Source organism: Ascochyta rabiei, chromosome 1 (assembly GCF_004011695.2).
Source record: "Ascochyta rabiei chromosome 1, complete sequence".
Lineage (NCBI taxonomy): Eukaryota > Fungi > Ascomycota > Dothideomycetes > Pleosporales > Didymellaceae > Ascochyta > Ascochyta rabiei.
In genome coordinates, this window is record NC_082405.1 from 1,176,561 (window position 1) to 1,204,248 (window position 27,688).

At 50.4% G+C, this 27,688-nt stretch overlaps 7 protein-coding genes across 7 annotated transcripts, besides 2 other annotated features; 2 read left to right on the top strand and 5 right to left on the bottom strand.

The window, feature by feature from the left end:
• Positions 1–204: 204 nt before the first annotated feature.
• Positions 205–2,001, bottom strand: EKO05_0000346 (uncharacterized protein; the record flags this gene model as incomplete). The annotated part of the gene is made up of 1 exon (XM_038944676.1): positions 205–2,001. One exon carries the CDS (start codon positions 1,999–2,001, stop codon positions 205–207), a length of 1,797 nt encoding a protein of 598 aa, XP_038802890.1.
• Positions 2,002–2,357: 356 nt separating this feature from the next.
• Positions 2,358–4,503: a mobile genetic element.
• A 132-nt stretch (positions 4,504–4,635) lies between these two features.
• EKO05_0000347 (uncharacterized protein) lies at positions 4,636–5,316 on the top strand (the record flags this gene model as incomplete). The annotated part of the gene is made up of 1 exon (XM_038944677.1): positions 4,636–5,316. One exon carries the CDS (start codon positions 4,636–4,638, stop codon positions 5,314–5,316), a length of 681 nt encoding a protein of 226 aa, XP_038802891.1.
• A 70-nt stretch (positions 5,317–5,386) lies between these two features.
• On the bottom strand, positions 5,387–5,620 carry EKO05_0000348 (uncharacterized protein; the record flags this gene model as incomplete). Its single annotated transcript, XM_059635413.1, has 1 exon — positions 5,387–5,620. The coding sequence occupies one exon, from the start codon at positions 5,618–5,620 to the stop codon at positions 5,387–5,389; it is 234 nt and encodes a 77-aa protein (XP_059491396.1).
• Positions 5,621–6,385: 765 nt separating this feature from the next.
• EKO05_0000349 (uncharacterized protein) lies at positions 6,386–7,263 on the bottom strand (the record flags this gene model as incomplete). The annotated part of the gene is made up of 3 exons (XM_059635414.1): positions 6,386–6,611; positions 6,663–6,851; positions 6,905–7,263. 3 exons carry the CDS (start codon positions 7,261–7,263, stop codon positions 6,386–6,388), a joined length of 774 nt encoding a protein of 257 aa, XP_059491397.1.
• A 3,456-nt stretch (positions 7,264–10,719) lies between these two features.
• Positions 10,720–12,337, bottom strand: EKO05_0000350 (uncharacterized protein; the record flags this gene model as incomplete). Its single annotated transcript, XM_038936515.1, has 3 exons — positions 10,720–11,033; positions 11,086–11,555; positions 11,604–12,337. The coding sequence occupies 3 exons, from the start codon at positions 12,335–12,337 to the stop codon at positions 10,720–10,722; spliced, it is 1,518 nt and encodes a 505-aa protein (XP_038802894.1).
• A 3,655-nt stretch (positions 12,338–15,992) lies between these two features.
• EKO05_0000351 (Rho guanine nucleotide exchange factor) lies at positions 15,993–21,030 on the bottom strand (the record flags this gene model as incomplete). Its single annotated transcript, XM_038936840.1, has 2 exons — positions 15,993–16,883; positions 16,936–21,030. 2 exons carry the CDS (start codon positions 21,028–21,030, stop codon positions 15,993–15,995), a joined length of 4,986 nt encoding a protein of 1,661 aa, XP_038802895.1.
• An 89-nt stretch (positions 21,031–21,119) lies between these two features.
• Positions 21,120–21,152: a tandem repeat.
• A 3,898-nt stretch (positions 21,153–25,050) lies between these two features.
• Positions 25,051–26,896, top strand: EKO05_0000352 (amino acid transporter; the record flags this gene model as incomplete). Its single annotated transcript, XM_038936362.1, has 3 exons — positions 25,051–25,310; positions 25,357–26,623; positions 26,681–26,896. 3 exons carry the CDS (start codon positions 25,051–25,053, stop codon positions 26,894–26,896), a joined length of 1,743 nt encoding a protein of 580 aa, XP_038802896.1.
• Between the last annotated feature and the right edge of the window lie 792 nt (positions 26,897–27,688).

The following is a 27,688-nucleotide window of genomic DNA, read 5'->3' on the forward strand; positions in this document are numbered from 1 at the left end:
GGTCAATAGATTTATGGTGTTAGCTGCTTTGGTTGTACGAAACCGTGCAGCCGGCTGGGTTACGCTTTGTATTCCCTCAGATTCACCGTACGTTCTCAGGTGTACATTTGTAGTGTTTGCATTCGGGGTTTCCAGCCTACCAACACTCCATGTTTCCCTAAGTACAGATCGCTCTCGCTGATATCTTGTCGACCTCACTCACCACTACCACATCTCCCAAACACCAGCCGGCAGCACCGACCTCATGATCTTCCAGTGGCTCACGGCACCCTCCTCATGATACATCTCCAACTCCGCTACATCCGCACTACCCATCACCTGCCCGCCACTCTCATAGTCGAATTTGACTTCTAGCTCCTCCCTCGGCTGCAAGAAATTCCTACGCGCAATACTGCCCAACCAGTCGTTACTTGTCGCCTTGCGGAAGCCAACGGCCTTCTTCCCCTTGCCATGGTCGTTTTTGACGCAGAATATCACCATGTTGATGAAATCAGAATCACCTTCTTTGTGACCTTCCGGTGCAGGCGAGTCGCGGAAGAGGCGGCAGGCGGGGAAGACAGCGTGGATGGTGTTGAGCACAAGTTTGGTGGATCCGAGCGTTAAATCACCAGCGTAGTTAATGGCTACGACGCCATCATCAGTGAGCAAGTTGTAGAGGCCTTGCATGAATTCGGTGGTGAAGAGGTAGACGGGTTCGGCGCCACCGGTGAAAACATCGTGAATAATGTAGTTGTAGGATTTGGGAGCGGAAACAGACGTATCAGCAACGAAGCGTACGGCATCGGAAATGACGGCTGTATGGTTGGGAGAAAGGTCGAAGTACTCTGTTGCGTACCTATGAACGACAGGGTCAAGTTCAACGATAGTTGTGTTCAGACCGTGTGCGATGAGCGCATTAGGCGCTGTTCCGATTCCAAGACCAATCACAAGAGCTGCTTTCTCGGATTCGGGGACGGGTTTGATATCCAGGGCTCGGGGCACTGACTTGATGGGAGTCAATTCTGGATCCTCAATCAAACGAACAGCTTCCAAGAGAACAAAGACAGCGAAAATGCTCTCCTTCTGGCGTTGGCCCTTCTTGTACGAGTCAGGCGTGACAAGCCATTCTCCACCGAGAAGTGAATGATCGCAACGCATTAGACGGAAGGCGTTGTCCGCATAGTTCTCCACCACAGAGACATAGCCAGTCAATGATTCCTGACGAGCAAGGATAGTATAATTCTGGGTAGCAACCAGCGTTGCATTTGCCTTCTGAAAAGCCTGGTCGGAAGGGTGATGAGGATTCATCCAGAGCGTGTGGAGGATGGCAGGGAAGGCCAGGACTAGCAGCTTAGAGGGTGTGACAAAAGCGGCAGCCGATGCAAGCAGCATTTGAAACCCGATACGCGTTAAATAGACATGCTGTCCTATGAAAGCAGGAAGAAGCGCGCCAAAGAATCTGGAGACGAACGAAACACCCACGTAAGAGGTCATCGGCAAAATGGCGTCCCCAAGGGCAGAGGGTAGGTCCCAGCGAGAAAAGTCGACCGTATCCAGCAGGTCGGAAACAGCGTACATCGAGAGAAATAGTAGAGGAAAGTAGGTGAGCGACTCGACAATCAAAGGCCCGTAGTCGATGCCAAGCTGCGTGCTGCGTGGGAACAGAAAACATTGAATGAGCGGTGTCCAGTACGCGAGAACGGTAACCCAGGCAGATACATCGACCGACACGTATCCCTTCAACAATCGGCGGACACCTAGTCCCGCTAGAGCGGAAAATGTCATTGCTTGCTGATGGTGCAATGAAGCTGGGATAGATCCGAAGACCGGCGTAAGGTTGAGCTGTGACACTGGAGACGCCACTCCGGCGACGAAGAGAAGTGCCACGGCGCGAGCGACATTCTTCAAAACTGTGGATGCCGGAAGATACTGCGATCGTTCTCCGGTCTCCTTGGGAGTTGTTGGCGTCGTTGGTGTTGCTGGCGCCTTGGGCTTACTCTGCCTCTTTTGTCTGGAAGACATAGTTGTGGATTTAACAGCTACTACCTTCTCTTATAATCCAGAGAATAATTTGAAGTCGGAAATGCGATGTATATGGTTAGGTTTGTGTAGTGCTAATATGGAAAGAACAGATGTTTGATAAGCATCCAATATCTTTGCGGACCGCGCTCCCGTAGGTGGATTCGACCGGCGAAGAAATTGAAGAGTAGTATACGCAAGAGAAAGGAGACAAGGCACGAGCGAAGAAGGTTGACAATGTACAAAATGAAAGAAGGACACCTGGTCTAGCGAGTTGTTTCAGATCGTTGATGCACGGATGAAACCACCTGGAGTGGTTCGGTGCCCGAGGCGCGTTTCGACCGCTAGCAAACGTGGCGTACCGTGTCCGTGCGCGTAATGCCCAGATTCGCGTGACGCCCCACTAACACCAAATACACTAATCTTTAACGCGTTACAACACAACTAATATAGATCTAATTTAATTAGCAATAGAAGCAATTAAATCTTTAAAACTAGGAGAGGATTTCTTATATAACAAAGTTACAGCTAGGTTTAGTGTTAATAGATTAATGTTAGCTTAGAGACACTAAGGCCTTTAGGCATTATACATAACTAAGTTTATTAAACAATAATAACTTAACCTATAATAAGAGATAGAGCTAGTAAAGTATATAGAATTACTTACTAGCTATTACTTACCTCCTATATAAGAGATAATACAGAATTTTACGTTACTACTAGCCTAAAAACTAGTCTCTAAAAGCTAGGTTACGTGTTTTATTAATAAGTACTCTATCTATCTTATTTTATGTTACTTAACTAGGATAGATTACTAGTGTTACAACGCTAATTCCTACAATAAATACAAGCTCTATTTTAACCTACTGCAGCTTAAGATTACTAAATACTTAATTAAGCCTTACTATACATATAATATAGATAAAAAGAGCTTTATAGTTAGACAGACTACTAGAATAAAATATATATTTAGTAAATATATGTAGATAAAGAGAGAGGTTAAAGCATCTATTTAAGATAGCAACTAGGATTAGTAGACGCTTATAGCGTGTGTGTGTGCTAATAGATTAGTATTACTACCTAGGCTTATCTACACGTCTAAGAAGAGTAACATTAAATTAGACTAGGTAGCTAAAATTAAGCTAGGGGTACACTTAGTAATAGTTACCTTATCTCCCTTAGGATAGTTAAACAATAAGATTAGGCTTACGTAGCTAGAGTAGGTGTTTAATTACTATACTAAGAAGAAAGCTTAAAGGAAGTAGAGGTTATTAATACTAGATAGCTATAGATCCTATATAATAATAGACTTTATTAACTACTATAATAATAATAAGATACTTCTAGCTGTGTTACCTTCTTACTTAACCTAGACACTTTAGCTGCTTAATATAGTGCTGTTTAAGCCTCTATTAACAGTATACTTAAAAGCTGTTATAATAGAGATCTATAAGTCTTAAAACTACACAAATATTAAGAGAGCAGACTTCTTTTAGCTCTTCTATTAGGTGTAGATCTCTAGCTTTACTAAAAAGCTAATACTTAAGTCCTTTAACGTAACAGGTATCTATCTACTTAATTCTAATATTATCCTTAATTACTTTACTAAAACACTACTAGAGAGCTTAGAGAGCTTAGATTTAGATACTATGTTATCTTCTGTTTATAGTAATAAAGACTAGCTTAAAATAGAGACGTTGTTATAGAGGGTTGCTAGAGATAAGAGTAGTTGCAACGCTAAAAAGATAAGACAATTAATCTACTATATCTTAGTTAAGGCCTTACTCCTCTAATATAAGATAGATAGCCTTAAAAAGATACTTAAGAAGTAGAAAAAGTATAAGAAGAAGAATAAAGCCTTAGATTTACAGTAGTAACAGGAGTACTACAGTAGTACTGTTTTTTAGTTACTAAGGAAGATTAAAGAAGCATGCTTCTATAAAAGGATAAGAAAGTAAGAAGAGAAGGAGGAAGTACTTAGAAAAGTAACTAATAAGAAAGTAGCAGCTGCTAAGAAGCTAGTTAAGGAGAAGAAGAAGGAGGAGAGGTGTGTAGCAAGAGAGGCGGCTAAAGAGAGGTGTAAGAAGGAGAAGGCTAATACAGTAAATTAGAAGGCTAAACAGAAGGCTAAAAAGCAGTATTAATAATAAGAGCTTAATACTGTAAAAGCTATATAATTACCTTAAAGGAGTAAAAGGAAAGCTATATAAGCAACCTAGCTAAAAAAGCGTTAAAAACGTGCTCTTAGGGATAATATTAGTAGACGTAGTCCCCTATTGCCGCCTCTAGCTGCCCTAACTATTACTACCTGCAGCAGCTGTAACATTACACTTCTAAGTAAATATAAATAGGCTAAATTAATTATAAGTATTACTTTACTACTCTACTATAAAATCTTATAATAATAGCTATTATAGGTGGCTGTATAACCTCATCTCTGTATAAGCGTTGAGGCGGTTGGTGGGGCGTCACGCGAATCCGGGCATCACGCGCACGGACACGGTAGCGCGTGGCGTCATTGATGGCGGTCGACATGCAGCCGTAACAAACGTTTACATCCCACCACTCCACACGCTGGTGAAGCCACGGTTCTCCGCAAACACCCAGATTATGCCATATATGACTCAGTTACTCAGCATGGCTCCACTCGCCCTGCGACCTGCGACCGCGCAGGACCCCGCCGACAGCAAGATCCTACCCATGGATGCGGACGATGCTGCCATGAACGTCGACGAGATCTTCTCACGCGACCAAAGGCGCCACCAACAAGAAGAGAAACGCAAAAAACTCAATGCCAAGAACAGACGGAAGCGTTATCTCGAAGTCCACCCCGAGTACTTTGACGACTCCTCACTCGAACTCGCCGATCCTCTACTGTACGACCGACTTATCCGCCGCTTCCAAACAGCCAGGGAGCGCGAGGCAGAAGGCCAACGCAAAGGCTTCTCTGGGCAGATGTCGACCGATCTGTGGCGCGCCGAAGCGAAGAAAGATGCGCTCAAGCACACCGACCCCAACTCGCTCTTCACGTACAGTCGGGGGCCTCAAGGGCAGATTGTCGAAGAGGACAAAGATGAAGTGCCAATGACGAAAGAGGAGGGTAAGGCTTGGTGGATCGATGAGATGACACAGCGCTTTCTGAACGGCGCGGATGACGATTTCGAGTATAAGACTGTCGATGAGAACGACACGTACGACGATGAAAAGGAGCGAGACATTCAGGATGCATACTTCGACAGCATGGAGTCAGATTTCGACTCAGACGGCGAAGGGAAGGAGAAGATTCTGACAGGTGAGACTGGCATACAAGACTACTAAGCCAGTCATCACTCAGTGCGCATTCACTTCTACGCAGACATTACCACCGGGTAAAGTCGCCTACAACTGCCTACAAGAAGTACTTGAAGGTCATTGAACGATCCCCCAGCTCACCGAGCTCCTCTGGCGTGTACCCATTATGGGCGCCCTCCGATAGCTGGCGTTCCCGCTTTGCATTGATCCTCTTGTAGTTGAATACCGTCACAAGAAGTGCAATGATACCCAAGCCAATGAAGGCAAGCTCAAGAGCATGTCCGAGGATGTAGCGTGGCGCATCTTCAGTCCTGTAGAAGTTAGAAGCCATGGCTAGCGGAAGTCAGCACTGGTGTTACGAGCTTTGAACATTGGGGAACATACCTCCGGCAAGACCTCCAACACCGATTTGTATAGCCTGGCCCGTTGCACGCTTGGTGGACCCGGCCAGGTCTACATAGCGTGAGCGTGTTGAGCTAGACAGCCGAGGAACGTAACTCACTGTTCGATAGCCAGGTGACGTTGCCTGGAAAAGCAGGATAGAGAGCACAAGCTACAACGAATACGCCAGCGTAGATAACACCTGGGTTTGTGCTTGCAATACACATGATGAAGCCAGCTGCCATGATGCAGAGGCACACCAGGATGAAAGGATACCTTTTCCCGACGCGATCACTGCACCAGGCTACTGCGATTGCCAATACTGATGCGGCGATGTAGATGGGAACGGTCAAAAGCTGTGCTGTTGAAGAAGTATATCCGAGTCCACGGATGATGCTAGGGAGAAACAGAGAAATGCCGTACAGCGGACACGAGATACCTAGCTTGGTCAGCTCCAAGATAATGATATCGATTGTCGACGTACCCCAGTAGATACAAACACTAGTCCAGATCTGCCAGTCTAGGAATGCAGATTTCACAAACTTCCATTGGAAGCTATCGTCTTCTGCCACGCGCACGCCATTGACTGTCTCATTCGACGCCCCCTGATATTTCAGCCTATATACTACGAAAGTTCGCTCTTCCTCGGTCAGAAAGCTCGCTGTTTCTGGGAAGTCGTAGAGCGTGAAGTACGCCAGGATAGCAACGATGACGGTCAAGATACCCTCGAGGATAAAAATCCACCTGCACACGTCAGCAGTTGCTCTGATTGTTCTATCAGACCTTCATACCTCCATCCTTCCAGATTTCCAACACCATCCATATGCGCAATACCGAACGCCAGAAGCCCAGAAAAGGCTCCTGCAACAGACGCAGCGCTGAAGAATAGCGCCTGTCGAAACTGTGCCTCGTGGTGGCAGTACCACATGGTGATGTAGTACCTATCTGCTATCAGTGAAGGCATTCGAATGGCTCCAAGATTCGATACTCACGCAACGCCGGGGAACAGACCAGCCTCAGTCGCACCAAGAAAGATACGTGCAATCAGCAGACTGTGGTAGTTCTGCACGATACCCATCAGCGTCATGACAATGCCCCAGGCCACCATAATCGTTGGTAGCCAGATGGACGGCCTAAGCCGCTTGAGCAGAAGATTGCTGGGAATTTCGAAGGCAGCATATCTGACATCTGTCAGTACCTATCCTCGCATCGTTATGATATTGTTGGGACGCACGTGAAGAAGAACACGGTCAGACACAAATTATACTGCATACCGCTCATACCCAACGTATCCACCAGCCCCTCAATCTTCGCGTTCCCGATATTGGCTCTATCCAAAAACGACAACAGATAGAGCAGTGCGAGCATGGGAATCAAATGCAAGTCCATTTTTCGCAATATCTTCTTCTCGTCGAGATGTGCAAATGACTCCGCGGTCACGCCAGGCGCGGTAGCGAGTTTGTTGATTCGTGCAATCTCTTCTGCTCTACTCTTGCCACCACGACTAGAGGTAGAGTGAGATGCCAATTCCTTGCGTGCAGGCGAATCGTCTGGTTCTCGCGAATTGCGTTCTTGGGGGGGTTTCTCGGACATGGTTGCTGCGGATAGGTCACAGTAGCAAGGCGATGTGGAGAGACTGGAAAGATCGGACAGCATGTATCACCTTGTATATAAATATCAAATATAGGCGAGAGTAGTCAACAGCTGCATATCTTTATTGCACACAAAAGCACATGGCACCCCATGACGATTCTCAGAGTTGTCATGATATCACACAAGCGTGTATTCGTTCATGTCCCTGCTGTCTCGTCAACCTTCTCCAGCCCGTATCATCTTTCAGCTTCCGCGGCGAAGATTCTTAACCTTTACCTGGCCATATCGCTTACCAGTCTTTATTACTCACGTTCAAGCTGCATGCTGCGCCATTGACGCATGCCCAAGCAGTGCCACGGCGTCTTGTTATTCGCTGACTCCAGCGCGCCGCTGATTATATTTTCTTGATACGCACAAAGCAAGAACTTTGAGGAGGGAACATCCGGAGCTCTGCGTCATATATGAATACTGTGGTAACCAGCATAAGTTTTGTGAGTGGAGAAAGCAAGTGAGGGATGCAGACCGGAGACGCAAGGACTCCTACTATCTATCCAATCTAATAGAAACAGCGTTAGCTACTGACTGTACTGATATCTCCCTGTACAGTACGGTAAAAGTTTCAATACGAAGGGCCGGGTTATTAGCTACTGCGCGACCCACTCACAACACTTATACCTGCTACACAGTAGACTAGAAGATTGGAAAGCAAGCTTCATCACACTACCAAGGAAGTTGCTCACCAAAATCTCGCTAAAGATTACAATTCTGCGGCAGACCACGACTAGAGACTTAGGAGAGACTGCTGCAAGGAAACCTATCTTTTGTACAATTATTTAACCGCTATTGCGTATGTAGCTGCGTACCCCTCCTTCCCGATTTGGCAACCCAAAAGTCGCCCTTCTCCGCACCACTCGCACACGCTTCATCTGCTAATACATCAAATCACGTACCTAGGAAACGGCATCGAAAAATTGGCTAGATCACTACGCGATGATTCACCAGAATTTGTCTATTTTCGCGGCCTTGCTGAATCGCGTGGACAGTTACTTCCTATGCATGCGTATGTTGTCAACACGATAGTCCTTTGCTTCAACGCAATCCAAGAAAGCTTTCCATTCTTTGATGTTCGGGTTTTTTTTTTATCTAGAGCTGTTCTCACCATGCTGACGCGCCAACTCAGCAGCTTCACTCACGTCGGCGTCCTCCAGCCATCATACGCATAACACAACACCTCACAATGTCGCTGACACAGCTCCCTCGCTTCAAATCTTCCGGATTGAGTCTCTGAAGAGGCAACCAGGCAAAATGGATGCCTACTGAACAATGACGTACCGCTCTTTCGACAATGCAGTGTACATCGTAGCCTTATCAGGGCCCCCGCCGTTCGGTGTTCTTGTGGCACCTTCGGTGATGTGCGAGCAAAGGGCACACACAGTCGCTCGAGGCTGTGCATCGTGTAGGGCAAAGAGGCGCATTTCTGTGTCGATAGCTACAAAGGCTGGACTTTGAAGGAGCTCGTTCTCAAATTGTATACGACGAAGTCATCCCTGGACACAGGTACCACTCTCGACATGTAGCGCAATGATATGAGGCTCAAGTCGAAGTAATATGTTGCAAAAGCGCTACCATGACGAGAAGAGGTCGTTCGATACTAGGCGGCTTCTTGCTTGAATATGCGCGTTGGTCCTGCTGATGTGCATCGGAACACTCCCACTTCTTGGTGTGGCTCCACAGGGCATCAAATGTGGCTCTATCAGTTCAAGCCACCACACAAGTCGATGCAAATACGAGTATCGTAGGGCTGCTCGACTGAGATGGGATTTCCCCCATTTGCCAGCGCTTACTTACAGCATTTGGCTTGAGGAGTCAACATAGTCCTGTTAAGAGACGGCAGCTCCGGACACGACAGAGTCCTTGGGAGGACAGCGAACTGACATAATTTGTCCAAGGGATGAAGCAAGCAAAATCGCAACACAGCTTCACCGTACGGTGAAGTCACGATGCCCACTAGTACTACCGAAAAGACCGTTCGATCTCAAGGGCACTGTTTTCGACACGCCCCTCCGTAAAACACTCGGGTTCGAGGACTAAGGACTATACTTTCATTGCTTCACTATATCAAAGTATAAGTTTTGATGTGTTCTCACCACCATAGACTCGCATCTATCAACTCTAAAACCATCATCCTTCTTCCATCAGCTGCTTTGCGTCACCAATTCGTACCTATCTCTCCAACCTCAGTCTTTTTGCTCGTCCTCAATCAGTCTAAAATCTCATTCAAGACCATCGGTACCTTTGCCTTGAACCTGGGAAGACGAAGAAGATCCAACATCATCCCCACACCAGTCCAAGCCGAGCAGTCTTCTTGCACGAGCCAGTATTCTCCAACGCACCGAATCAAGAACAAGAAGCCTGTAGAACCAACAACCATGTGTTCCTCAAACTCCAAAAATTACAGTGCCTCCAGCCCAGCCGTCAACTACAACCAGCCCGCCGACACCTGGTACTGCAACGAGTGCGGAGAACTGAACATGAACTGGTACGACGTCTGTCCTGTCTGTGATCGGGGTGTTAGACAAAACGCTGCGTTCCAGTCCTACGCAGCGAGCCACACTGCATGCGGCAGTGCGGGCTCGCCAGCTCCGGGCTCGTGGGTGTGCAGCAACTGCGGCGCTGCGAACTCGGCCAATACGCCTGACTTCTGTCCCATATGTGGGTACCGTTAGTAGGAGTAAGGCTCTGCACACAGTGCCATCACGGATGCATTTTCTGTTCTCATTTGTTCGTCTGTCGACCTCTTCGTCTTCTGCGTTGCGGTACTGATCTTGATGCGTCTTCTTTTTTTGTTTTGCTTTTGGTGGATTCTGTGCAACATCCTTTCCTAGTCTCTCACATTCTGGGTTTTCGTTGACCTTGCAGTATACATCTGGAGCTGTGGCGTTGGTGGGATACGTGGAGTGATAGGTGTAGATGGTGCATGGCTTCTTGCCCTGGTGTTTTGGTTCACGTAGTTGTGCGTTTCTGTCCCTTCTTCAGCCCACCCGATACATTATTCTCAGCAACTTATCTACAAATTGTTAGCATGTAATAAAAGATGAGCAAACATATGTTGCTTGCGAAGAAGCTTGCTTGTGCTTTTTGACTTTTACCTGTTCAATGCTGACGCGACTCCTTGTCAGAAGTTGGCATCACCCATTCACTATAACATTTGTGCTTGTCACATGAGTGTGAGATGAGCAATCAGATAATGGAATTATAAACACTTGATGGTAATTATATAATCATGGGGGTATGAGTAGCGTATGTGCAAAGCCGGTGTATGTGTAGAACTCCCTCCGGCTACAAGGAATTCGTCGCAGGTCCATGTACAATCCTCTGCGTATCATGCAAATCAACAGGTATCATTCCGCTGTCCGTCCAGTACTCCTCAAAACAAGAAACTCTAGCAACAGGCTTCTATGCCTTATGCTCAAAGCGAGCAGCCTCGACATCCTTGTTGGCAATGATGGAGTCAAAGTCAACGGTGCCCTCCTCAGACGTACCGACTTTGGAGTCGGTGTAGGCATCGAGTTCCTTAGCCTTGTACAAGTTGAGGTAGATGGGGTAGGACCAGGCGATGACGAAGAAGGCCAAGGGAACAACCATGGCGCGCTGGGTGCCGATGCGGTCTGCGACGTTGCCAAGAATGACGGGAACGACGGCACCACCCGAGACGGAGGCGACGAGGAAGGAAGCACCGCGCTTAGTGTGGCGACCGAGACCGCGGAGAGCTGGTTACAGTTAGAATGCTTTCTGGAAGCGTTTGGAAACGGTGAGACTTACTAAGTGCGAAGATGATGGGAAAGATACAGGACTCGAAGAAGAGAACGACCATGAGGAGAGCAAGACCACCCCAGTTAGGAGCAGTGACACTGCCAGTGTTGACACCAATGGCCGCGGCAAGGAAGACCATGATCAGGGTCTGGTAAACAAGAAGGACCATGCGGGGCTTGACACCAAAGTACATAAATCCAGCGGCACTGAAACGACCAACGGCAAAGAGGGCCTGAGCAATAGCATAGTAGTTGGCTCCCTGGTGGTGAGCATCGGTGATGTTCAGATTGGGGTGGGCCTGGGTGAAGAAGTTGATGAAGAAGGAGGCGATACCGACTTGAGCACCAACGTAGCAGAACTGAGCGGCGACACCCCAGAAGAGAGTGTACTGCTTGCGGAGAGGCTTATCGACGTATCCGGTAGTGGATGTCATCATCTCAGCCTGGTCGGCCATGTCTGAGTCAGTGATCTCAGGGATGCTAGTGGGTGTTAGCTATTGATTCGTGGGCGAGCTTTTGGTCACTTACGGAGCAAAGTAGAAGACACCAGCCAAGATACCGACGAAGACAGCGATGCCAAGGTAGACCCACTGGACGGACTGAAGAGAGCGGCCGTCCTCTCCCACGTTTTTAAATATCACGAAGGAAGCAAGGACGGGGGCGACGACCGAGCCGACAGCCTGGAAAGACTGAGAAAGCTCCAGACGGAACTCAGCCCATTTAGGAGGACCGCAGACGGCGATGTAGGGGTTGGCAGAAGTCTCAAGAGTGGACAATCCAGAGCCGACGATGAACATGGAGCCACAGAAACCACCGAAGCTTCGCTTGACAGCGGAAGGCCAGAACATGAGTGCACCAACGCAGTAGATACCGAGACCAAGCATGAAGGTGTAGCGGTAACCAAACTTGCGAAGGAACCAACCAGAGTAGGTGAGGGGGCCAATGAAGTAGGCACCAAAGTAGGCAGCTTGAAGACCAGACGATTCTCCCTGGCTGATGTCCAACGCAACCTGGAAGCGGGAGTTGAGGACATCGAGAAGACCGTAGGCGAAGCCCCAGAGGAAGAAGAGAAGTGTGACCAAGGCGACAGGGACGATCGATTGACGAGTGGTCAATTGAGAAGCGCCGGTGACGATGCGGTTGTCAACACTCTTGCGGCGGACATCCTCATTGACGACCTCGACAGCCGAAGGACGGCGTGTCTGCTGGTCGTGGACCTGGTCCAATGTAGGCTCCTGGGAGCCACCGAGTCCGAAAACCATTTTGGGATGTGGTTGTAAAACGTAAAGACGTGATTGAAGGTAGAGGATCCTGTGATCAACAGACGATGTCCGAGGAGTCCTGTGAGGCAAATGCTCAGATGATGGAGCTGGAGAAGCTTGGAGCTGATGAGACATAAAGAGGGCATACTCGACTCAATATATCCTTCCCCGGCTTGTGAGCGACAGACATCGCGACATGGCTGGTTCCATCCAGACCCAGTGCCGAAGACCCTGGACTGGCGCCGGTTGAGCGCCGCTTAGGTCTGGAGAACAGTGAAGCCTGGGGCTACTGCGTCGACCCGCCCACCAACCCCACACCCCAGTATCCGCAAATTTTCATGGAGGCAACATTCTGGTTGGATCACTTCCGGAGCGGTCTCCTTAGCTCGCGAGCTTGCTTCCGAAAGTGCGGCCGATTTCACGGCAGATGGACGCTTGCGACCAATCAAACCTTGGTGGTGAGAGGCTAAGATCATGCATGCATCTGCTCCCAGGTCGCCCCACTCCAGTTGTTGAGCCTCAAGGTGAACGAGGCCAGTGAGACATGGGGCTCCATAACAATCTCCGCAGTACAATCCCGTGGAGTTGGCCAGCAAAGTGGGCCCAGGAAACCAGAGCAGTTTTTACGGGGAGCGCGGGGACTTGGTGTTTCGTGGACGGATTGTGGGCCAAGATCAGATCGTTTGCCCCTCCTGATCTGCATGGTCTTAGTTGGACAAACGCACAATGATCTGATGTTCCCGATAGCGACCCAAGACATGTACAAGCAACTCAAGGCGAGACTTGATGAACAGGATTGGTCGACGGCAGCTGTGTACTGCCTCGATGAGTTTCGAGGGTACTCGCTGCGCTAATCCTCACTCAGGAAACGGATCTAGTGCAGTGCAGCCTTGGCCTGCGACCAGTGAAGTATATGCGACGCTTTGATCAGACGACGACATGGGTCGCGATAACTTGCAGTCAAACGTGCGCGTGCTGGGCGCCTCATGCTTGAGTCTGGTTCGATCACATCGCGAAATCGGCTTGCAACACCCTGAGTGAGGATTTTGTACACTTGCACTTGTGGCTTTCTCAACCATGACGAGTTGAGATCTGACAGCGAGGGACGTGACTGATGAAACTCGGTATATGTTCAAGCCCACTTCCGTAAGAAAGGAACTGTGCACCCGGACAGCAATGTGTATGATGTACCCGCAAAGCACGCGTGCAATAGTGGCACGTTGACCACAACTTACCCACGCTCATTTCTTATTCCTTCCTGGCTTCATCAACGTCCCAAAAATTGCCACATTCGTACGCTGCACCCCGACACCCCAAGCACATGTTCCCAGCCAATCCCTCCGCGGAAGGCTGTAGAGGCTGTAGAGGCTGTGTGAGCTCAAGCTTTAGCACCTCAACGAGAGCTTCTAGCTGACTTCCAGTGTACTTCTGCGCATGAAGACTCGCAATTCTCATGACATGTCGGTGCAGCTCCGTACAGGCATCGTCATTCGATTGGTTGTTGTGTGTGTCGGATAAGGTCTGCGGAGGGTTTGTCGGAGCGCTAGAAGTCAGACAGTGCATCATGCAGGCGAGGACTTGGCAAGCGCGATAGCTCACGTGTTAAGACGTTTAGCATGAGATCTAGAGCTTCTGAAAGGCTTAACGTGCGGCTGGTAGATGGTGACGATGGTGGGGCGTCGAGACAATGGATTCGAGGATGAGAATTTGAGGGGCCGTTGCGATCTTGGCCGCGGACTATCTCCAGCACTGGGAAAGAGCGTGTCTCAACACAAACAGTTTGTATACGAACGATGCGGTCCGCCTGAAAAGGCGCTTCAGCTGTCTCCACAGCGTTATTGGATCCTTCGTGCTTATGAACACCAACCCCTTTGTGTAACCGCCCTGTCTGTCCAGATGCCCAAAGTCTCCTCAACAAGCCGCTCCTGGAGTGGCGCTCACTCCACTACAGATCAACATAGATCACCAGCACCAGTTGCTGGGCACATCGGTAGCATCTGACGCACTTGAACTACTCATCGATCAAGAATTGTATTAATGCAGGATCTGAGATACCAGCTGAGGCTGTTCTAAGATCTACAGTAAAAAGACATACATCCAACGCTGGCCAACACTGTCTCTCGATTGGGCATATTGCCATGAATCACTGTCCTCAATAGACCAACCGAGACTATAAATCGTTTCAGAGAGTATGACTGGTCGACTGCAGGACATTGGTTGAGTGGCGATTCTGGGTTCGAATGGTCTTTGAATGCTAGTACACAATGTTGGTAGTGAACTATTGATCCAAAGATTTACGCTTGTCCAAGGCGTATTCAAACTACTCTACGCGGCGGGACGCACATAGTACAAGCGGATAACAGCGGTCCATACTGAAGTCACAACTTGGGCTTTAGGAGTTGGCCATTGCGGTTCCAAGTGGCGAGAACAGAAAAGGCACTCAAAGCAAAATCGCTTTGCTCAAGTAATCGGCTCAGCCAGTCTCACGATCGAGACTTGGACTTCATAAACCTTCCAAGGCTCGATCTCCAGCACTGATCATGTTCCATGCTAGTCCACCCCCTACAGATCCTTACTTTCCGTTTGCGTCAATGATCGCGACAACGTACTGTGCCTCGCCTCGCACAGGTTTGACATTCCAGCTTCTACTTCCCTGCCCTCGACGATTCGCGCCCTCAACATCGTTTGAGTGAACATTGATTCTTGAACAGAGGCAAGTAATGAATGGTCAGTCAACAAAAAAGCCAGTACAACAGTTTATGGTGGCTTCAGCGACTGTCCACGACCACAGCGATCACACTCGTGTGCAAATTCGCATCGCACTGAACGGCGATGATGACCCGTCTGCGCATTGCCACTGTTGACATTCCAGCACCCAGACCCGAAATCCCATGCAACTGTTGATCGGTAAACTCAGCTCAGTCGCGTGAGCCGAGCAAACCACACGGTGCAACCTCAGGACCCCAGATCTACTCCATGCCATGCCACTACACCAAGCGCATCTCGACCCTTCCTGCCTCCGTCCGCCCACTACTGGTTGGTGGGTCCGCTCCCATCCAACGCATACCCCACAGCAGCAGCGTATGCCCTGCTCCACCGAACGAATAGGCGTCCTGAGAGCACTCTGGATGACGGGAGAGGCGCAAACCTACTGAGGTGCCCCGGATCGAAGACGTGGCTAACGCCTCTCTGCAGCTGCATGCGTCAGTGGCATTGTACATCGAGTGAAGTGAACGTAAAGTCGATCTGATGAATGTGATCTGCTGAAGATCACACAGCAAAACTCCACGCAAGCCGTGACAACATACTAGTGGTTTTCAAGCCACTGACCGAATTCAAGGATCCATCATCTCAACTACAGTTGCAAAAACAGAATTGTTGAAGCCTGCACATCATCGTTGAACTATGTAGCGCCGCGATGCCAGCATGGACAGCCATCCATGCGCATCGACAGATGCCCAACCAAATCGCCGTACTGCCCAAGTCAAAAACAGAAAAAGACCAACAACATAAGCTCGACACAAATCACAAGGTATCCAGCGAACTAAAACAGACCAAGCGTTATATGCAAACCATCACCCATCTTGTTCACTTACTTGCAAAGCCGCCGATTGGACGTACGATTGCTTCGGTTCCTCTCCATGTCTCCAGACTTTCACTCTTTCTGTCCCTCATTCAGCACCAATTCGACCACGACCTGGCACCTCTCCACCTGTGGATGCTGCAAACTCATTTTGATCGTTCTGTGGTGCCCTGAGGTCCCAGAGAGCCCGTCGTCCAGGCATTTAACATCTCTTCCAGCGATGACCTGTCTCAATCGACCATTCTGGGCGTTCCTGATCTCCACAAAATCAGGGTCGAACAACAACACATAAGGCCCGTACATGGCTGCACTTTTAGCCTTTCCAACAAACTCCATGATAACTGAGCGTGAGATGTCGCCGTTCTTATTGATGTAAACTGCACACTCTTCGTAACAGAGGAGGAATTCCTGGTCGGACAGACGGAACATTCCCAAGGGATCCTGGTTGGTAAGGCGCGAGGCGATAGTGGCTACGTGTTGTTGTTTGAGATCTGGGACACTCCAAGGCTGCTTCTTGTCTAGAGTCATAACCTCAAAGCCCTTGGCCGTGGAAATAGCGAGGGACGAATGGAAAAGGTTGATCGTGTAGCAGTCAGCGGGGATGTAGAATTCGTCGTATTCGCGGAAGAACTCTGTACGGCCAGTTTTCCAGATGCGAGATTTCTTTTCTGTGGACTTTTGATACACGGGTTCGAGGACTTTGAAAGTGGAAGAAAGACCTTCGCGCTTCTTGTAGAAGACCAAAGTGCGATCTTTCATGGTGCCTGTGGCGAAGAATCCAATGTCGCGTGCGCCGGAGAGTTTCTGGGGTGCGCGACGGGTCGAGTCATTGGAAGGAGGAACACCGCTAACAGGACAGACGGCGTCGAGGTGATATGCGATTAGAGATTTGTCAGAGATGAGCAGCATCAGACTGAACTGCTCAAGCACTGCGATCTGTGTCACTCGGGGGATTTGAATTGCCTGTAAGTGGTTAGTACGGAGCCTTGAGGGGATTTCTCTTGTTAAAACATACTTTTGACCAACCTCGTGGGTTATCGTAGTCCGAGACATACACGCCAATGTCGGTACCCACAGCAACGATATGTTTACCGTAAGGCTGATTGAAGGCTGTTGCGCAGTTGACGCGGGCTCTGCAAATTGGGACAGGCCGGCCTGAGTTGGAGAAGAGCTTCTCTACCTCCTCGATTGAGCGGTCGAGTGGTGTTCCCTTAATAGTGATGCCCTTCTGCGTGGGCATGACACTGTCGTACGCGAATGCAGCGTCAGCCATCACACGCAGTCGGAAAGGCTCTGCATTCTGAGCGAACAAAGCTGCCGCATGTCGAGTCTTTGCGATGATGAGCTTGTCGCACCACTCAGCTCTGTTCTGAGCGGACGAGGCGTAGAGGGTATAAGTCTCTTTACCCAGATGCTTGATCTTGAAGGGATATAGAATCTTCTCATCTTTGGGATTCTCCAAGTTCGTACTCGTGACCATAGTTTTCCCAGATGTGCCAGTGCTTGTCGAGCCCATAGAGTTGGAGGTTGTGGTATGTTGCAGTACGCCTGGGCTCGGACTGCTCGTAGTCCGTCCAGCTCCTACAGGAAGCCTGCCGTTCAGGTTGACAGGAGCAATGCCCTTCAGATTGGAGCGTACCACAGGATCGTCATCTTCACTTTCCAGAACAAGCAAATCCATAGGAATGGGAAGCCTGGAAACGTCGTACTTCTCTGACTTTGTTACACCATCCTGTTCGCGGTATGCGACTGTTTTGGCAAGCACAAGATAGTGGTCGAAAAGCAGGGCGTGTGTTTCGAGCCAGTTGAATCGACTACCCCCCATCCTCTGCAGGTCTCCTCGGAAGATGAGTTCTCGTCCCAGGTGATCCAGATTGAGCTCAACACGCTGCATACCAGGTCGCAAGATGAGCTTAGATTGCAGATCAGTGAGGCTGACCTTGCGGCCCATCTCAGCTACACGAGCATCACACTCCAGCGTTACAGCTTTGATCTCCTCCTTGGCTATGACGAGGTTACGTTTCTCCTCGTTATCCACGGTCGAATTCTTAATAACCGTATCGATGAGTAGACCATAACGCTGCAGTCTGTCGATGGGAGCCTTGAGGAAGGTGTCCCATGAGAGCTTGTTAGACAGCCGATTTGACCGAGCCTCGTCTAAGAAAGCACGGAACAACATGTTCCTGTCGGCCTCTTGACGTACCAAGAAGTTTGCATAAGGGAAGGCGGCAGCATACTCGATGTACGCTTGTCTTGCCTTTCTGATCCACTCTCTGAAGATGTCACTGAAACCGCTGATCCAAGGACCCTGTTCTTGCTGCCTGTACTTGATCTGCGGAAGAAGATGGTCCTCGTTTGCCTTCTTTACAGCGTCTGCTTTGCTGAAGACGTCGTTAATGAACCGGGTGAGCTTCTTTGGCGGGATGACAGGAGGTTGTGCAGACAGAAGTCTGTCGCGGTATAGTCGTCGCAGTACGTCAAGTCGCTCCATGTAATTGTCTTCTCCCTGGACAATCTCGTGCAGGATATTTTGGCGTTCGATTTCCTTCTTGTTGACTTTTTCGACATCTTCTTTCTTCATCTTGTGGAAAGTTGCCCAGTCTTCAGACCGAGCAGCAGCGGCTGGTGAATGCAAATCGATCTTTTTCAAGGTCCTCTGGCAATGATGCGAGTAGCAGCGGCCAGGGCTTGCGTATGTGTGCAGCATCGGCGCATAACAACCAGCACCTGTAAGTTGGAAAATAACGCCAGTCATACTGCTCGACGAAAACTTGAGCCATTCCTCGTCGTGAACCAATGTTCCTGCCTTGTACATGTCCTGTACAACTCGGCTGCTCAATGTCTCTGCGTCGGCGATATTCATCGTAGGGACTTTGTGAGTGAAGAGAGCAATGAGGCCTTCCTGGATCGGTCCTTCTTTTAGGTCGTTCTCTCCTTCAGTCATGAATTTCAGCCATGAGATGACTGCGCTGAGTGCCCAGGGTTCGGTGCACTTCTTGAAATCGTTCGTGGATAACTTAGCAGGGTTAAAGCGTCTTCCTGTTGGTAGTGTAGGCAGATCAATTGCAACAGCGTCAGTACTAGCAGGAGTCATGGTGTTACCATCGCTGTCAGCAGCCCCACCGTAGAAGGTGTTCCGGTTGTTTGGCTGTCGCAACCTGTGTCCTTGTTCGGCATCAGTCTTCGACCTCGGTAATGGAACCTCTCTTGGTGGGTTGCTGTGCTGAAGCAGAGATGTGGAACGTGGAACATGGGCACCAGTCAGAGACACCATCTGCATGGAGGTGGGGTCTACGGGGTATGAGCCACGAGATGAAGGTGCGTTACGCCAGTATTCGTAAGAACCGGATCCTTGTGAGCTAGTGCTTGCATGATTCATCCGTTGGCGGCTGCTGTTGGAGGTTGTTGGAGGAGGAGGCAGAGGCCTATTAGTCATACCAGGATGGTAGAACATGTCCGGAGGCTCGCCAGGCATTGCAGAGGAGGGCAGCAGCGTTGCACCGGACATGCCAGACATGCCAGAGGCAGAGTCCATCAGAGTCACCTCATCTCCTTCATCATAGCTCCGCCGCCGTGCGCTTGGCTCCTCCAGCCCTCCCGTACCAAAGGTATCAACTCGCGCATTAGTCGAGAAAGACGGGAAAGGATGGATAGGATCGTAGTCATCGCTGGCGGGCTCAGACCTTCGTTGCGAGCCAGAAGAGGAAACTCCTTGGCTGCTTCCAGCCACTAGTTGGCTTGGTTCTCCTCCGTATGCAAACGAAGGCGCAAAGTTGCCGCCGTATAGGCCCAGGTCAATTGGCGCGTAATCGCTGTCGCTGGCGCTTTGCTCTGCAGGCCGACTAGGTTCATTGGGAAGCGGCGGAGATGGCATTGTGGCATAGCTGCTGAAGAGCCCAGCTCCCCCACTACGCCTGCGAGCTTCATCAGCTTGTTCCTGCTCTTCCGCCATTCTCAGTGCAGCTAAACCGGCAGCCGCTTCTACGTCGCTCTCGTCGCTTGTGTATACATCACGAACAGGGTATGGTGCAAGGCGGTCACCGTTCGTACGGTCACCGTTCCTTCCTGGAATTCGTCTGCCCATCTCATCGTAATGCTCGGCACCATTCGGTTGCTGTACTTGTATCCTTGGACTGCTACCCGTGGTCATATTCATAACGTCATCAAACAGTTGGTCCTGGTTGTACGAAGGACCGTTGTGCGGAGAGAAGTACTCATCGCTGTCAGATTCGGTAGGGGGGTCGGGCAGGGGTCGAGAAGACACAGTGTTTGTTCGCTGAGGAGAAGCGTGAGGAGGCACCTCTGGTGTCGGCGGTAGGGGGTTGGAGTGAAGGCTTGAGGTTGAGTTGTACCTGGCAACACGGTCTTGCGCATTGTAGCCAGTGTCGTGTGTTGGCAGCGACGGAAGTGGGGCGTGAGAGGATTGGTAGTAAGATTGAGAGTGAGCACTGGATGTCGTTCGAGCTGGATAGCTGCCCCAGTCATCTGTGGGCGACTGCGCACTACCAGGGGGCACAGGAAGTGGCGGTGGGGCTGGAGGCGAGTAAGCTGACCTGCCCTGAAGGGAGGCTGTCCGACCAAATTGAGAGTTTTGATAAGCTGTGGGCGATGGATATGTGGCGGTCGGCGAGGTGGGAGAGAAGCCATACGGATGGCTGACCGAGCTGTTCCTGTTCAGTCCGCTATCAGCGTATGCAGCTGGGATATATGGCTGGTGAGACGAGGCTGGGGCAGCGAACGCCCTGTTCACACCACCGTAGTGCTGCGGATTCGGCAACGCAACAGCAGGAGCGTTGTAGTTTTGAGGGTTGTACTGTTGCTGCGGCGACTGGTATCCGTAGTTGCTTCCATAGCTGCCAGCGGTGGGGGATGTCGGTCCTTGGCTCATAGCAGGGGACGCAGCGTTGGTGCCGATGAACAGCTCGTCGTTCCGATTTGCAGAGCTGTTGCGCCGAACGGGAATGGTGTACTCATAGCCTCCAGCTCCTCCATTTTCCTGCTCGCCATTGTGCTGTTCATACGGGCCTTGGTAGGGCTGCTGTGAGCCCTGCGTGGAGTGCGGTATGCTGGGGTTGTAGTAGTTCTGGCCGTTGCCCTGATAATACGACATGGCTGCTCGTGCTTGCCGAGGGAGCCACGGAGGCGTGCTGTGTGGGAGAGAAGCCCGAGGTCGTCATTCACGAGGCTACGTGGGTATATTGCATGTGCAGATGCAGATGCAGATGCAGCATGGCCGGGGCCGCTGAGCGGAGCTGAGCGCGATGCGTCTGGCAGTCCAGCAGGCGCAAGTCCTCCAGCAACCGTGAAGTGGGGGCAATGCGACCAGCGCTGTTCGATGCGACTACTATGGCGTGCCTGCCTGGCGTGTCTTGGCCGGAGACAATGGGGTCGTGCTGCCTGTGCGTGGTTTCGAAGGTCCCAAGCGAGTCTCTTGGGCGTCTATGGCGTAGGGAGCGGGCCGTTGAGGTGGGAGGACGTCTGCCGGGGATTTTGTGGCTGGGCGATCACGGGAACACTAAGGCGACAGTGTAGTGCTCAGTAATGCGCGACGTCTATGAGCGGCGGCATGCGTGTTCCATGGCGAGCAGTTTCGAGGTTGGCAACTTCCAAACAAGTGAGCTGCCAAGCGAGCTATGAGCATCAGCCCTACCGCACCAGCATGCGGCGTGACCGAACAGTGAACACCAAGTTGCACCTCCAGCGGACTGCGGAGATTCCTCTGCTGACCAGACACAATAACTCAGCCTTGCTATCCGCCTGCAACACACTGGTGGCTGTGCACTGTCTGCTTTACGTCACCTCCAATCGCTCGAGCATCTCAACCTCATGCATCACCCCGCCATTGCTCAAGGCCAGGCACAGGCGCAAGACGCGCAAGACGCGCAAGACCCTGAGCGCACGGTCGCCCTTCAACTCTGTCTGCGCCTGTCTGTACCTGATTTGACATGTCTTCTCCACACCGAACCCGCCATCAGGCCGAACCATGGCTGCAACAGCACTGTGATGCATTGTTGGTGCCAACACTACTGCTCGTGAGACGATGCGATGGCGCCTGCGACCGATGGGCGACCTTGCCGTGAGTAAGGTCATGCTCACACAGTCAAGCTACCGGTGCAGTCTTGTTGACAGTTCTTCTTTCGCTTCCATCACGACTTGCACTGTGCACTCAACCCTGCGAGACATGAAACCATGTCTACGAGGCTACAAAAGGTCACTGCAGAAGGCGAATTGTGCCCGATTTACCCCGCTCTTCGATTTGGGGCAACAGGCCGTCACCTCCACATCTCGAGCTCTGAACCCGAGGTCGACAACTCAGCTTTCTCTATCAGACATGCATTGCAAGCAACGCAGCATCGCGATCATCCTTTATCCTGTTCATTGTCATTTGCATCAGTCTAAAGCACTACACACCTATTCTATGCCAGTAGCCGCAACTCCGCCAAAGTTACAGCACACTAGTGAAGCATCCTCATCAAAGATGGTCATTCAATCTGACTCAAAGTCGCCGTATGCCACACAAGGTAACGGCACTTTCTGAAGATCATAGAGCAGCCACGATACGAGGAGTACGATATTGGGTATCGCACTGAGAACAGGTTTGCGTCACTGGGGAACGGGTTCGAGACGAGAGAATTCGATGGTAGGGATATCACGAATTATCTTCGATGTCCGAATGACGAGGAAAAGGATCTGCAGCCCAACTATGGCAAAGGCTTGCTTGATATCCTGGGTGGGTTTAGGCTAGACGATATTTAAGCAGTCAGAGGCGAGTAGCTGTCAAAGCTGGGGTGGAGGCTATCTCTCATACTGCAGAAAGGCTAGATGCAAGTATATATTTTCATCAAAGCTTTCGAGGCACCAAGAGCAGTTCTGCCGAACAATGACCTACTGATAAACCATTTACTCGGAAGCAGACGAGAACTCAAGTTAAATCCAAACATGGTTATGGCAATGCATGGAAGTTACTGAAGGCTTCCAGGCTTGGTTTACAAGTCAAAGTTGGGCGTGCGAAGGGCGCGTATCTGGACTCACCGCTGGTTGGAAGTCAAGCTGCAGTTGAAAACCAACCTGCATCTGTAAGTGGATTGCGAAATCCTCAATCGATCAACTGTTGAATGTGGTCTCGTTGGGCGAATGTTCCACGCCTACCGGCCGTCTCGAAAGCGCGTAACTGATCGTGCTTTCCAGCTTACTGAGCATGTCCTCTTAAACACCGAGGATGTCCTCTTGAACACCTAGTCTAGGTAGCTGGTTTGAGTCAACAGGGCGTAATCTCTTCTTTAATGAATCGATGCTCACACCTCTCCTACTCTGGTGAGCGATTGGCTTCATCCAGCAGGATACCATGCTAGAAGCTGTGTGGTGCTTCAGAACTGTGGATGCTCTTATCACTGTACCATGTACCATTCTCGTCAGATGGGTATACGAACCAAGAATAACAGACTGGATTGGTGAAGGACCCTGAGTTATGTCAAGTGCGTCGATACTCAAGGTAGTTAAGATGTTGAATCGAGTACAGGCTAGCAATATGTGACCGTGTTCGTCTACTTTTGGCTGATCAGTTAGCCAGTACGAAGCTGCCATCTCGAACCCAACGAACACAAAGCCTGGTCGATCCCGGGGCCAACTCGCTCATGCAGCCTCATGCACTCGTATTGACAGGATAGAGGGCCCATATACCCAGAAACAGACAGAAACACATGATCTCCCAGACAAGGCCCTCGGTGTACCAAGCTCCTCCCTGAGCTCCGCCCCGTCAGCCAAGCCGATAACAGCAGAGGCAATCATTCGTGAACCTAGAGATGCGGTTAGCTTGTCGTCATGCTGGCGACAGCCGCGCCACTATACGGGCGGAAGCAGTTGGTGACCGTCACGCATGCAGAAGCCTTCGATAGTCGTTCCGTAAATGTTCCTCCAGCTAAGCCCACTCAGGCAGAACGCAAGAAAATCAAGACACGCTGTTGCGATGCCAACCTCCATGCTTCTAGAAGTGAAGAGCAAATGCCGCATTGGCGTTGTCGTGCTCATCCTGCATTCTGATTTGGACTGTCATTTCAACACGTACAAAAGATCCGTATCAGAATCCTCCCGATGTCGATATCTCTGTGGGGACGCTGGGGGGCGGAGCACGCGATGCTGCCCACACAGGCGGAACGTAAGCATTGATGCTCTTGTGAGCGTGGCGACGTCTGCCGTTTGCAATATCGCGATTCGGTAGCGGAATGTGCGCTAACCGAGTGAAGGAAAGCGTGTCTGATACACAGCACGCGCTAAGCACGAGTGGGGGAAGTATCGCCGCGCTGCTCTTGTTGCACACGCCCACGCTTCGCATCTCTTCGCATCAAGCTGCGTTCAGCCCAGATGCAGCCCGCAGCTCACGGCGCATCCAGCATAGCCCGCGAGCGAAGAGGTCTTGTGCCCAAGGTTCGCCTAGGGATGTGAATGTCCTCGCAGTGAACGCCTCGAGTTGGTTATCAGCTGCGCGGCGTCTAATCCGTATGGTTGGTATGATTCGCTTTTCGTCTGTCTCCACAAACGTCGAACCAAACCTTATCACACCGAACGACAGAGTCAGGCAACGTATTACTCTTGGCTTCACCCCGCCATGCATCTGCCAAGGATACCTCGACAAGGGTTGGCAAACGGGCTTGTTCGCAATAGGTAGGTGATATGGCACTCAACCACGGCGGAGAGCCTCCGCGCCGATCCAGTAAATGTCTGACCGGGCGATTGGCGCTGTACATAAGAGCTCTGGACCGTCAGCGCGCTCGGTGTGTGGTGAACTGTGAATCGGGCTCCGCACACCATCCTTTCACTGAGCGAAAGTCCCCTCTTGGCCGTCTTGGGTTACCTCCCCAGCTTAGTGGCGCATCTTGCAAACGCTCCTGATAGCTTGTGTTATCAGCAAGCTCGTGGGCCGATTCTCGCGCCCGCTCCTCTCAGCCTCGTTCGTATAAGTACCGGTCAGCCGTGTAGCCACAGGCGTGCAAGGCTTTTCGCTGTCTCATCTCCCTGCGCACATACAAGGACTACTTCAACTGGAGTTTCCTTGCCTTTGTGCTGCCGTAAACAGTCCTCCACCCCACCACCAAAGGTCGCCTTCGACTTTAGGGACTGAACATCGACCACGATGGCGATCTTCAACAGGAGCTCAAGCTCCTCCGACGGCGCCAGCCCTCACAACAGCGACCCCGAGAAGTATGGCAAGTCCGAGTACACGACCGGCACCAGCTCAGGACCAGTGCTGGACTCGAACGGTGTTGCAGTGCACACGGACGGCAATCACCTTCACCGAGGTCTTAAGTCCCGACACATTACTATGATTGCCATTGGTGGTGCTATTGGAACTGGTCTGATTATCGGTACTGGAAAGGCCTTGGCTCAGTCTGGGTGAGTTGATCTTCAGCCAGAAGGTAGACAGTGCTAACAATCGCAGTCCTGGCTCCATCCTTATTGCCTACACATCTGTCGGTTTCCTCGTCTACATTGTTATGACTGCTCTTGGTGAAATGGCCGCTTGGATTCCTCACTCTTCTGGATTCGCCGGTTACGCTACCCGCTTCTGCGACCCTGCTCTCGGTTTTGCTCTCGGCTGGACGTATTGGTGCAAGTACATCATCACAACACCCAACCAACTCACAGCCTCCGCCTTAATCATCCAGGAATGGGTGGACCCGAAGAGAGTCAACCCCGGAATCTTCATCCTGATCTTCCTTGTCCTGATCTGTGCTATCAACTACTTCGGTATCAAGTTCTTCGGTGAACTCGAGTTCTGGCTCAGTTCGATCAAGGTCTTGGTCATCGTCGGTGTCATTCTGCTCTCCTTCATTCTCGCCGTCGGCGGCGGTCCTGGCCCTGCAACTGGTTTCAAGTACTACAAGAACCCTGGTGCGTTTAGAGAGTACATCGGTAAAGGTGATGCGGGCAGGTTCTACGGATTCTGGAGCTCCCTGGTCAACGCCGTCTTTGCCTATCTGGGTACTGAGCTGATCGGTGTCACCGTTGGTGAGGCTCAAAACCCCAGGAAGACGATTCCAAGAGCCATCAAGCTTACGTTCTATCGAATTCTGTTCTTCTACTGCTTGGCTGTATTCTTTCTGGGCATGCTGGTTCCATACAACTCCAAGGATCTTGCTTTCGCCAACTCACAGAAGGCAAAAGCCTCCGCATCACCTTTTGTTGTCGCTATCAGGATTGCCGGCATCAAGGCGTTGCCTGACATCCTCAACGCATGCTTCCTGATCTTCACCTTCAGTGCTTCAAACTCAGATCTGTACATCGCTTCGCGTACCATTTACGGTTTGGCCGAAGAGGGCCACGCTCCCAAGATCTTCAAATGGACCAACAAGCGTGGTGTCCCCGTTCCTGCTCTGGCTATTTCAGCGCTCTTTTGCTGCACCGCCTTCATGAACGCTGCAGATGACTCTACGGTCGTCTTCGGTTACTTTGTCAACCTGACCACAATATTTGGTCTGCTGTCCTGGATCTCGCTGCTCGTATCACACATTTACTTCGTTCGTGCGCGCCGCGCCCAGGGTATCACCAAAGACCAGATGGCTTATGTTGCACCCCTTGGCCTCTGGGGTTCTTACATTGCGCTCTTTTTCTGTATCCTCATTGCATTGACCAAGAATTTCAATGTGTTCACCAAGGGCAAGGCGTACGGCAACTTTGACTACAAGAACTTTGTCACTGGCTACCTCGTAAGTTGAAAATCCTCCAAGCTATGGCATTGAAAACAAAATTGACTTGCGACCCAGGGCATCCCCATCTACCTTATCTGCATTTTTGGCTACAAGTTCTTCATGAAGTCCAAGGGTGTTAAGCCTCACGAGGCCGACTTCTACACCGGCAAGGACGAGATCGACCGCGAAGAGGAGGCTTTCGTCGCTCATCAGGCGCAAAAGAAGCTCGAAAACGCAGGCAAGAAGGATGGAAGCTGGTTCTACAAGGTGTTCGTTTCCTGGCTGTTTTAAGCTGTCACAACGACATTCGTCCATGCGATACAACACACTCGCTACGACTTGAAATGTCCACTTGTCGCACGTAAGGCGGCGACATGATACATGGATTAATGATAATGCGTACAATCCTCAACGTTCGACTGCTCCTTTGTGTGATGTTCCCCAAACGTCTTACCCTTGCTAACGCACGCTCTAACGCACCAACTTAAACGGTCGCGACCCCATGGAGAGCCTTCAATCAATTACCTAACGCCCGCAACACACGTATGTGCAAAAAATCGTCCGCGCGCCACTCGCTCTGTAATTTTGTAACAGTTTCTCGTCCCCACGGGGTAAAAATGGCATCGTGGAACGGCGCCTTGGATGTGGAGAGTACGTGGTTGGAATTACGTGATAGTGCGCGAAGCACAAGTCGCGATGGCACGAGAAGGAGCGAGGCAGTGTAAAACAAGATTAGTAACATGCAGCGAGCAGGAATACCGTAAAAACTCGATTCTCTGGCCGCAAGCTAACAGGGGGCGGCATGGCCTGGATAAGTTTAGATAACGCGTAATGCAACATCAGGTAGGGCGCCCTAAAATTTTGCATAGCCTGTAATCCCTAAGCTCCCTAAATAATGCGTGCACCTTTATTACAGCAGTAAATATCTATTTTTAATTATAATTTTTAGGTTTTAGTGTTTGTAAGAGTAGCACGTACTAAGTTAGCACCTTACCTAATTAGACAGTCTTGTAAACTAAACCCGCTAGAACTACGTTAATGCCCTAGCCCCTAACAATCTGTTAAACTTAGTAGGTAAGACAC